At 40.7% G+C, this 12,066-nt stretch overlaps 1 protein-coding gene across 1 annotated transcript; it reads right to left on the bottom strand.

Moving 5' to 3' along the window:
* Positions 1–3,430: 3,430 nt before the first annotated feature.
* LOC139158761 (lysozyme C, milk isozyme-like) lies at positions 3,431–11,340 on the bottom strand. The gene is made up of 4 exons (XM_070736095.1): positions 11,171–11,340; positions 7,807–7,968; positions 5,975–6,053; positions 3,431–3,728 (listed from the first exon to the last, which is right to left on the bottom strand). Exons 1-4 carry the CDS (start codon positions 11,304–11,306, stop codon positions 3,662–3,664), a joined length of 444 nt encoding a protein of 147 aa, XP_070592196.1. The 5' UTR covers positions 11,307–11,340; the 3' UTR covers positions 3,431–3,661.
* Between the last annotated feature and the right edge of the window lie 726 nt (positions 11,341–12,066).

The raw sequence follows: 12,066 nt of genomic DNA, 5'->3' as shown, positions 1-12,066 counted from the left end.
AGTATTTAGACTTATATAGTGCTCCACAGTGCTTTACTGCCCACTCTAAGTGGTTTACAGAGACAGCCTATTGCCCCCCAAAATCTGGGTTCTCATTTTATCCATCTCGGAAGGCTGAGTCAACCTTGAGCCTGGTTAGATTTGAGCTGCCAAATTGCAGGCAGTTGGCAGGCAGCAGAAATAGCCTATTTTACTGCACTAATCACTGTGTCCAACTGATATCCATAAAGAGCTTAAGGAGAAAGATATCAAAAAATTTCCTCTTGGAAACTAATTATTTGTTCAAAAAGAATGATAAAATCATCGATTTGATTGCCATGGCCCATTTCGAGGTGAAAGGGGATGTGTGGCAAAAATACAATGAGTCCTTCAGGATGAGGGTGGCTTTTGATAACTCCCTACCATGGGACAGGGAGGTGCCCAACCTATGGTTTCACGCCACCCAGAAGTCCGGCTCTGGACAAAGGACCGATAGCGGTGACCTGATGGAGGAGGTGACTGTTACCCCACGCACTGGTGCGGGGCAGGGTGATCGGTCCTTCCAAATTAGTTTTGAATTCAGTGCCAAGGTTTCTTGTGCACGCCCCTCTTGCAAGTTCCGTCATGCTTGTGGTACATGCAGCGGCAAACATGCCATGCATACCTGCCCCCGCAGGAACAAACCAGCCGATGACCAAGTGGAGCCCCAGTCCGATTAGGTCTGACACGCTGGCCGGCCCTCTGGGGCGGGCAGCCGCGCATCTGCATGGCCGTCATCCTTAGAGGTTTTTTCTGCGAACAAGGACTGGGTCCCCCTTCCCCTCCATCCCCCCTTATAGGGCCTGAGCGCCCCAGCCTGGGGTGACTCAGGCCGAACCAGGAAGACTTGCATATGGCAAACATTCCTGAAAGTTAGAGGGAGCTTTCCCCTTAATGCAAGATTTGCTTTTCCAAGCAGACTTGCAATTCCCCGAGATGTCCTCTATGCCTTGGGCCAAGCACTTAAGGCCAATAGTCAGGGATAGGTTTTCCCTCCCTGCGGTTGGGGACTTCCACCCCATTTAGATAGTTTTCCTGACCCCCCCCCCAGCAGCAAGCTGGGATTGTCAGCCATGACGGGTGGAATAGTTCTGACCATCCGTTGTCGGATTGGCGCCGCCTGGTGGCAGCACCCACTGTTCCACTCCTGTATGTGGTCGTGGGCAGTCACTGTCTTTCTGGTCATGCTGGCCCCCCCTTCTAACAGGGCCCCAGTTCACCGGCAGGTTAATTTGTTTTTGTTTCCTGGCCGTCTGCCTTGGAAGCGGTGGCGGGGCCACATCTGTCTCCAGACGGCGATACGCTGTATGTCGGCCCTCGGAGGGCCTGCCTAGGCTGATGGACCATCCATGACCGCTGGGCCAGGGACCATCTTGCTGCTAGGCCATTAGGCCTATGTGTGAAGGTGTCCTCCCGTGTTTTGGTCGTTGCCGTTCCGGGCGAGCCCCAACCATGGTTTCCACCCTGGGCGCAGTGAACCTGGTATCCTGTGGGGTCTGGCAGTGTGCTTCCTGGCCCATGATGACCTCGGGGCCATCGCTGTGTTTTCAGATGCGTCCACCAGACTGTGGCAGTTAGTGTAGCCAGGGCCGACTGGCCAGGTTGGATAATCTGGACAGGGCTGATGGGCAAGGGGTTAAAGGGTTGCTAGTTAACATCCTCTACTAAAGTTTTGATGCCCCGGCTCTACCGGGCCAACGGCATTCACCTCTCAGAGGGGGAATGCCATTGCTCTTCGGACCTGCAGAGGTGCCTCAGGAATTTGTAGAGGAGATCTGACCCCCCCTCTATGGCAGGTTTGGGGTGGAAATGGGCTGTAGAAGTGACTGTGCATGCTCCTTCGGGCATCTTTTAAAAGGATGATGGACCGCCTCTCTCCAGGAACTATAGTTTTTTATAACTTCGGGGATTGGAGAGAGGATGCCCATGGGACTCACCGGATCCAATTTCCCTTGGGGATTAGAGGGTGACCTCCTCCCACACGCCAAGGGGCGTGGCTTGGAACCAGGTGAAGGTGGCTACCTTCACCTGGTTCAGCAAGGAGTTTTTGCCCAATGTTGCCCAGGAAGGTTTTGGCAGGAATTTCCGCCCCGTTCATTTTTTGGCCTCTGCAGGTCCCTTGTTTATAGTTGATTTGAATATTTAAATGTACGTATTTAAAGTTACGTTATTTAAATTTATGCTAATTTAATAAAGTGACCCGATATTTAACCCATACACTGTGTCAGCGTCTTTACTCCGCTTCCGGGGCAATAGAAACACTCTGATATACAAAGCTTTCTGCTTATTTCAATCAATGTATGATTTTTTCAACAGACTACATGCTGCACACTAACTTTCTATCAGATAAACTATATCCAAACTGAATCCTCCTTATTTATTTATCTATCTATTTATTTATTTATTTATTTATCTATTTATTTATTTTGTCCAATACATAATACGCATTGAAGAGAATAGATATGTAATAATAAATAAAGAAAAGGATAGAAGAAAAGATATAAAAATATAGGAGAACATATATGAAAGGAAGAAAAGATAAATGAGATAAGGAGAGACAATTGGACAGGGGACGGAAGGCACACTGGTGCACTTATGCACGCCCCTTAGGAACCTGGAGAGGTCAATCGTGGATAGTCTAAGGGAAAAATGTTAGGGGTTAGGGGTTGACACTACTGAGTCAGGTAATGAGTTCCACGCTTATATTGGATCCTTCAAATACAGAATAGCTTGCCCCTCAATTCTCACTAGAATCTGGTGTTGCAAATCCCATTGAATGAGATCTCAAAAAGATTGTGGATTCTTTCTGGGGATGGAACTATTATAAGCTGCGAGATTTTGCAGGCTGACCCTGCTTAACATTCCCCAAGTTAGCCAGGAGCTAACATTAGCTTTTTCTGCCATCCGCTTCTTGAGGTTTTGTGTGTATGTTTACTTGAACAAAGTTTCCAGCAGTCTTCTCAACTTTTTGCATTTGCAGGTATCAAAGTTTGGCCATAATTTGTTGCACATACTTGAACTGAGGATACACAGAGTAAACTAGATTTAACAGACTGGCATGTCTAGATTATGAGAAGAGATGTGAAAAGACTTTGGAACAGCAAAATTCACAATAGTTTGATCTGTGTCATTAACCTACTGGCATTGCTGACTTATTTGGATGCTCTGGTAATTGGCAGGTAAACTAATGGGATTTAAATAGCCACCAAATTCTAAATTCAGACCTCATTTTTTTCCTACAGCAAAAGTCAAATTTTAACAAAACTGAAGGTTGACCATAGAATTTGTCTGGCCTTGGATGCCAATCTGCCATTTGCAAATCTGCTCTTCCATAAGAATGATTGGTAGCCAGTTCTATTATGCTGGAATAATGAAGGATGAAAGGAAACAAAGGCATGATATAGAGAAGGGCTTAATGCACAATACTAATTTTATTGAAGTATGTTTTAAAGATTTTAAAAAGCGAGGTCTGTCCCTCTTTTCCACCCAGAAACCATTTAAAAATCATTGGTTGTGTGCAAAGATACTCATTCTTCCCAATGTGTGGAGTGCAAGAATAGAATCAAACTGCTCAATGTGGTTATATAGGGAATAAAATCATTTTCATCAAAGCAGGAGGAAGACAAATGCAGGATAATCAAACTCAGAGCCGGCAGCCACTGGTCCATTTTGACAGATTTGTTCCTTTGCACTTGTTCCTCCAGGCAACCCTTAAGAGAGCAATAAGTATAAAAATTAGCATAGTGCACTTGAAGAGATTCAGGAAACTTTTGGGTGAACTAGTGCAACTATCATTCATTCATCTTTCCTGTTCATTGACTGATAAAGTTCTCTCCTTAGTTCTTTAAATGAATCTCCTTTCCTCCAGATTAAATAATCATTTTAGCTAAAATTGTCCTGATTTTCTTTCTACTTCTCACAATAAAGCTTACATGCCACTAATGCCCAATAGATACTTTGGATGCTCTTCAGAGCAATATCCAGAATACTTTTTAAATTATTTACCACAAAGCATTTTTATTCTTTGCATCTAGAACCTCAGCTGAAAAAATGTTCCATCTAATGATCTGCTGCCGCCTCCCCCTTTACTATTCATTCTATGATTGGAGGCTTCAGGAATGATCTCTCCCTGCTTCTCCCACTACTAGGTTCTTTACCTACCAGATCTCTGATCCCATGGAGCTGGTCCATGGAATTAGAATCCTTGGCTTCAAAAGGGTCTCTGACTAATTGGACTGCAACCTGCTAGATTTTTTTAAACTGCTGACAAGCACAGAAGTGCTGGCTGAAGCATAGACATCAGAGAGATATTGTTAATGGCGAGTATTCTGAGCAGAGACAGGTTACAAGTGGTGTGCCACAAGGGTCTGTTCTGGGTCCTATTCGTTTTAATATGTTTGTGCGTGACATAGGGGAAGGTTTGGTAGGGAAGGTTTGCCTATTTGCCGATGACTCTAAAGTGTGCAATAGGGTTGATATTCCTGGAGGCATCTGTAATATGGTAAATGATTTAGCTTTACTAGATAAATGGTCAAAGCAATGGAAACTGCAGTTTAATGTTCCCAAATGTAAAATAATGCACTTGGGGAAAAGGAATCCTCAATCTGAATATTGTATTGGCAGTTCTGTGTTAGCAAAAACTTCAGAAGAAAATGATTTAGGGGTAGTGATTTCCGACAGTCTCAAAATGGGTGAACAGTGCAGTCAGGCGGTAGGGAAAGCAAGTAGGATGCTTGGCTGCATAGCTAGAGGTATAACAAGCAGGAAGAGGGAGATTATGATCCCGTTATATAGAGTGCTGGTGAGACCACATTTGGAATACTGTGTTCAGTTCTGGAGACCTCACCTACAAAAAGATATTGACAAAATTGAACAGGTCCAAAGACTGGCTACAAAAATGGTGGAAGGTTTTAAGCATAAAACATATCAGGAAAGACTTAATGAACTCAATCTGTATAGTCTGGAGGACAGAAGGAAAAGGGGGGACATGATCGAAACATTTAAATATGTTAAAGGGTTAAATAAGGTCCAGGAGGGAAGTGTTTTTAATAGGAAAGTGAACACAAGAACAAGGGGACACAATCTGAAGTTAGTTGGGGGAAAGATCAAAAGCAACATGAGAAAATATTATTTTACTGAAAGAGTAGTAGATCCTTGGAACAAACTTCCAGCAGACGTGGTTGATAAATCCACAGTAACTGAATTTAAACATGCCTGGGATAAACATATATCCATCCTAAGATAAAATACAGAAAATAGTAAAAGGGCAGACTAGATGGACCATGAGGTCTTTTTCTGCCGTCAGACTTTTATGTTTCTATGTTTCTATGAAGTGGATAATTGATGTCAAATGTTTGGGAAGGAGTTATCTAGCTATAACAGCATTAACAGCACCATCTGAAATTGTGTCTCAGGCATCGGTGGGCTACTAGCTGGAACGCTAAATTGCACTCTCCGCCATGGCTTGTAAGTGCTTGTTGGGCCAGCGCAATTTTGCTTCTGCACCTGTGGAGGTTGCAAAATCGTGCATGGAGCTGCAGGTGCGCCCATGTTTTGGTGAGATTTTTTGCTTCCGTGCATGCCAAAACACAGGTGCACCTGCGGCTCTGTGCTTGATTTTGCTATCTCCACGGGTGCAGAAGCAAAACCGTGCTGGCCTGGCAAGCACTTACGAGCCGTGGCGGCAAGCGCAATTAGTGTTCCGGCTCATAGCCCACCACTGGTCTCAGGCTACTTTTTAACCAGGATTCAAAAATACTGCTTACACCCATATTTTAAAGCAACCAGAATGCAAGCAGAGCAATAAAAATACAGTACGTTCTGTAATGTTCAGGAAGTATATTTCACTACTTATGCTCAAATGTTTTACAATAGTCCAAAGAAAGTAATTAATGACTATAAGCTCAGTTGCTGCCCAATATTACAACTAGAAGATATTAATGAGAGATTGGCTTACCAGGCATTCATCTTATTGGGATCCTTCACAATTCTCTTAGCACAAACAATATCATCTGTGATGTCATCATTTTTGAAAGCTGCCAGAAGAGGCAAATTAGAATTTATCTAACTTCAAAGGTATTTTCAAAGACTTCCATAAACTTATTATTTAAAGCAGATTTTTAGCACAAAAGGAAATTTTTAACCATCATTAGTTATATACCCTGTATAATGCATTTATATCATTTGCCTTATAAACTTCTATTTACACAGCCGACCATGAAATAGCTTTCCTCTTTCTCTGAGTAATAAGTCTGAAAAGTATAGAGTAGTGGTAGTTTGTTTTTGCTCTGGACTAAATATGCTGGATATGAAGGCATCCCAACAGCATTATTGCATTCTTGGAAAGGAGGCAGAGAGGAAATCTCTCAACAAAGTCCTAAGTTTGTTTGTCCACAATGCAAGGAAACAGGACACAAGAAAAAATGGTGCAAATAAATCGATATAAAGAAGCAAAATAGCCATAAACACACAAAAAGAGTACATACAAATGGGTACAGTAGGACAGGGACAGTAGGCATGCTAGTGCACTTATGCAGGCCCCCCCAAAATAGAATTTTTAACCATCATTAGTTATATATCACCTACAATATATCCATATCATTAGCAGTATAAGCTTCTATTTACACAGCTGGTGTACATCATAATATACCTTTTCTCCTGTTTTGATCATGTAGACTAATAAGTCTGAAAAGTGTAGAGTGCTAATAGTTTGTTTCTGCTCTGGACTGAATATGCTGGATATCCTGACAGCATTATTGCATTCTTGGAAAGGAGGCAGAGAGGAAATCTCTCACTGAACTCCTACGTTTTGACAAAAGGCAGAAAAAACACACAAGGATTGGGTTCTTTAACTGGGTGGGTTTCTGGAGCTGAAATTACTGTCCTTAACTGGCTCCTCTGGCAACATATTGACTAATTACTGTGAAGATGTGGCTCTCTTCATGTGTCTCTCTTACGAAGCAACACTATTCATTGCACAACATGGAGATCCAGCTCATGTGCAGAAACAAAAGCAAGCAAAGCCCCCCCCCCCAAACCAAGATGATGGCACATGCACAATGCCAAAATCTCACCTTCTGCTCATGCGCAGAGGCAAAACCAGCAAAAAAAAAAAAAAAATCCCCACCCCAAAAATGCAAAAAAACATGTCAGCATCCATGGAACAGCACCACCAGAACCGGCTCCATGACATCGCCACTGTTTTACTACCAGTTCTATAGAACCCATATCTGATCTGGTCTCAGCTTTGAAATGAAAGCTGGTTGAGTGACTTTGGCCCAGTCACTTCCTCTCAGCCCAATTCACTTCACAGAGTTGAGTTATTTTAAGAAAAATAGGAAGAAGAAGGAATATTAGGTATGTGTGCAACTTTGAATTGTTTATAAAAATAACAAAAATGAAGAAATCTTTAAAGAGCACTGAAGAGAGTGTGAGATAGTTAATGTGAATGGGACTTCACCACCTATGAGCCTTTAAATAATACTGTGTTTTACGTTCTGAGGACAGAAATTGAGATATATCTGTGTGAAGGAATTTATAGTTGTGACAAATTGGGTAGCAGGACATTAAATAGAAGAAGGATAAGAGGCCAACAGAAAGTAGGGTGGCTAGATATTATCACTGTTAATCCAAGCAGGAACTCAAAACAAGTTTGATAGACAGTGTTGGTGAGTCAGTATCAATCCTTTCCATCCCAAAAACTACAAGGAGTAGGGGCATATTATCTCATTGTGTTGTAGAACATAATAATAACATAATTTTGGAAGTCTGTCAGACTAAGTGTCTTACCACTGCAATTCTTCTTGCAGCCATTAGATGTACGCCCACTGTAATTGTTGCACCACCAACGGCTGTTTATCTGGAAAATCCCATAGTCGTAACTGCCATCCCAGTTTCGTGGCCCCACAAGTCGGCTGTTGTATTTGCTCTCATAATAAGCCATACATATCCCTGGAAGAAAGCAAATGGGGAGTAGACTATAAAAGAGCTGTGCTGTAAATGAAGAAGCTATCCTGATATTTTTTTTTAAAATAGAGCATTTATCACTCAATAATTAACTATCTTCTCATTCTTCCCTCAACCAAGGAAGGACCCAAAAATTCCAATACATTTTTGGAAATCTTCAGGGAATTTTCCTTTCTTCTCTTTTTCTAATTTGAGCTTTCCAGGGAGGAAGTAGTTTTTCATTGTGCATCTTTTGGTAATCTGCACATGTAGAAAATCTTCTATGATTTCAATTGTTTACTAAATTTAAATTATTAGGTGGAATTTGAAAGATCTTACCTTTGAGAGGGTGTTTATCCTAGTAGTGATAATCCCTTATTCTTAACCCTGCTGTTCTGTTCAAGAAAACACCCTGATGTTATGTTCCCGGGTCACCCTGACCCGGACTGAAAACTCTTCATTTGAAGTGCTTATATTTGGTCTTTTTGAAAGCTTTTTTCACTTGGAAACAAGTTTGAACATTTCTGCACACATTGAAATGAAAACATTAATGCTAATTGGTTTATTTTGCTGATAAAATGTGTACCCCCCGTTTTTGTGAATTTATTTTCAATGTATGCATAGTTTTGCTTGCAAAATGCGTTCTATTTTACTAAACCTGGTGTAGGATTGGTAGCTTGAACATTTCTGAACATAATGATATGAAAATTGAACTGGAAAAATTGATGCATATTGGTTTATTTTGCTGATGAAATGCGCACGCCCCCTGTTTTTGTGAAATATTTTTCAATTTATGGATAGGTTTGCTTGCAAAATGCATTCTATTTTACTAAAGTTGGTATGGGATTGGTAGCTTGAACATTTCTGAACATAATGATATGAAAATTGAACTGAAAAAATTGATGCATATTTGTTTATTTTGCACATAAAAGTCTCTCCCCCCCCCGTGGTCAATTATTTCAATTTATATAAATTTATGCTGTTAATTTCAAACTTATATACTTGTTTTTAGTAAAATGGATTTCTTTCATAAAATTAGTTGTCTGGCTACAATGTGCTTGCTTTTCAAAAGGATATTCCAAATATTTCTAGCCAAATATATACAAAAAGTGAAAATAATGGCACACAGCAATGCCGAGGGGTGGTGGTGGCCCTTTTGTGGTAAAAATAAACGAATAAGAATCATTTTTTCAGTTCATTTCTATTTTTCCTATGTTCAGGATTGTTCAATTTAGTATATCAAAACTTTTGGGAGAAAATTCCTTAGAGATTTGTAGCCTAAAAAAATATAAATTGACACGAAATTCAGAAAAAATGGGGGAGGGGCTTTTTGATCAAAATAAAAATACAAGCCTCAATGTTTTCAGTTCAATTTTCATATCATTATGTTCATAAATGTTCAAACTAGTTTCCCAGTGGAAAAAGTTTTCAAAAAGACCAAATTCAAGTACCTAAAAAAATTCTTTTTGGTCCGGTTGTATACGATCAGAAACAGACTCGACGTGATTATTATTTTTTGCCCAGAAAAAAATCAGATTAGATTAGGTTAGATTAGATTTATTGGATGTATATGCCGCCCCTCTCCGCAAACTCACCCCAAAAATATTGTTTTGATGATCAGCAATGTTAAATTGAGTAAATGAATGCATAAGATATTAAAAATATTTTGGATTTGGAGCCTAAAAAAATATAAAGTGAAAATGTTTGCAAGCAGCCAAGGGGGGGAGAGGGCTTATTTCTGATTTTTAAAAACCAATAAGAATCATTTCTTTCAGTTCATTTCTATTTTTCTTATATTCAGAAATGTTCAAACTACCAATCCCACACCAACTTTAGGAAAATTGAACACATTTTGCAAGCTAAACTATCTATAAATTGGAAAAAAAATTCACAAAACCGGGGGAGGGGGGTCCTGCCTTTTATAATCAAAATAAAGCAATATGCATAATTGTTTTCAGTTCAATTTTCATATCATTGTGTGCAGAAATGTTCAGACTACTTTTCAAGTAAAAAGTTTTCAAATTGACCAAACATAAGCACTTCAAATGAAGAGTTTTCGGTCTGGATCAGGGTGACCCAGGAACAGAACAAGTGTGACTTTTTCTTTTTCAGCAAGAAAGAAACCCCCCACCCCCCAAAATAAATTCTCATATAGAGAACCCCTGAAATGATGAAAAGTCATGAAATTTCAAGTTTCAGATATGCAGGGAAAACTTTTTACAGGGTCTCAAACTTTGATTTTGGATCTCACAGACCTGAACAGAACTGCAGGTAGAGTGAGTAAAATATTGTCTAAGCCATAATTGTAAAAAAAACCCCACCCCACACAAGATGGGGTTGGACAAGAGTCCAAGATGGTATAACCTGTTCTGCAATTGTCCCAATCAGGCAAAAAACTGGATATCTACCACCTATATAAAAAAATAAGGGTGTTAGTCTAGGGAGAAGCATGAGCTTCCCTTAGTAAATTTGGAATGGGAAGAAAGCATATTCCAGTATTCTCATTCTAGAACAGTGATGGCGAACTTTCTTTCCATCAGGTGCCGAAAGAGCGTGGGTGTGAGCTATTGCACGTGTGCAAGTGCCTACACCCATAATTCTATGCCTGGAGATGGTTGAAAACAGCTTCCCCCACCCCCCCTGATGTCCTATGGAGGCAGGAAATGGCCTGTTTCTAAACTTTTGGTGGACCCAGCACAGTTCCAGTAGCAAAATTTGGAGCTCCACCCCAGAGCACCCAATTTGCACTGAAAGATGTTGAAACAAAATGCATAAGCCACACCCAGAGTGTAGTAGTAAAAATTTTGGTAGCCCTTCACTTGCTCAGCAGGATCATCTTTTGCCTTCCCCAGACTCCAAAGGCTTCCCTGGAGCTGTGGGAGGGTAAGAACACCCTCCCCACCCCCCTGGAAGCTCTCTGGAAGCCAAAAACGCCCTCCCAGAGCCTCTGCACAAGCAAAAAATCAGCTGGCCGTCACACTCATGCACACTGGAGCTGAGCTAGGGCAGTAGTCTGTGTGCCAGCAAGTATGGCTCCGCGTGCCACCTGTGACACTCGTGCCATAGGTTCGCCATCACTGCTCTAGAACATTCAAAAGATTCATTGGGAAGGTTGGTTAAACTAAGCCTTGAAAGATCCGCCCCATTTTGGATCACCCTTGCAAATCTAGAACTTGCTACGGTGGAGAAAAAAGGAGAGTGAACTCACAGTTGCCCAATGAGTAGCCATGAAATCCATCCATGCCATGTCGTTTCAGGATTGAAGCCAGTTCACATTTGGTGTATATTTTGGCTTCATTGGCTGCAATGAAGAGGAAGAGGAGGGTGAGCCCTAAGGCCTTCATTGCTGCAGCTCCTGGAGGACAATGTTTGACTTTCTCAGGGAAACGATAGGATTTTATAGTCACAGCTTGAGAAACTGGCACCTCTGGAGAGATGGTAAACAATAATTAAACAATAGCAATAATTCCCTTACCTGATAAGCAGGAAGTGCTTATGACAAATATCAAATATCAAGGAGAAATAATAATTATCACTTTCAAATTTATCAGAAGCCAAAAACAACAAATAGTGGACAGCATTTTCAGCCGCTTGACAGATGTTGCATCAATGAACAAGTGCTAGTTTCAACTGTGTGGTTGAAGCCACAAGTTTTTTTAAATGTGCCTCACATTTGATGTATGTGAAAAAGGAACAGGGCTTTTATTGTGTGATGAATGCCACTTCCTTGACTTTTCAGACCTGCACCCCTTAGACATTCCTCTCTCTCTAGGTGACTCATATCTAATTGAGGTTTCTGTTTGTTTGTGTTAATATAACTATGGTTTCGGTGTATAAATTTTTTTGTCTAATGAAGTTTGTGGAGTAATGCAACATATTGAAATAACCCAGTGAACTCTATTTTATTTCTTGAATTTATTCCTGTTTTTATGCTGTCTTTTCACATGTATCATAAAGTCATCATCAATTCTGAACTAATGTGTCCTCTAATTTTCCAAAATTTCAAGATTATCTACAACAAACTCTTTTACAAAAGGAGGTGAAGAGGGAAGAGGAAGGAATTTTAATTTTTGTACACTGAAAATTGAGTTGAAGTCTCAGACT

The sequence above is a fragment of the Erythrolamprus reginae genome, chromosome 2 (assembly GCF_031021105.1).
Source record: "Erythrolamprus reginae isolate rEryReg1 chromosome 2, rEryReg1.hap1, whole genome shotgun sequence".
NCBI lineage: Eukaryota > Metazoa > Chordata > Lepidosauria > Squamata > Dipsadidae > Erythrolamprus > Erythrolamprus reginae.
Note: the sequence above shows the minus strand (reverse complement) of the source record. Positions and strands in the feature narration are given on the sequence as shown.

What these genes read in the sequence shown, in the direction of transcription:
- LOC139158761 (XM_070736095.1), bottom strand. Translation starts at nt 11,306, where the DNA reads ATGAAGGCCTTAGGGCTCACCCTCCTCTTCCTCTTCATTGCAGCCAAT. An exon ending in CTGCAAGAAGAATTGCAGTG is followed by an intron (nt 6,054 to 7,806) that starts GTAAGACACTTA and finishes CTCTTCTGGCAG; the next exon opens with CTTTCAAAAATGATGACATC. An exon ending in CCCAATAAGATGAATGCCTG is followed by an intron (nt 3,729 to 5,974) that starts GTAAGCCAATCT and finishes TGCTCTCTTAAG; the next exon opens with GGTTGCCTGGAGGAACAAGT.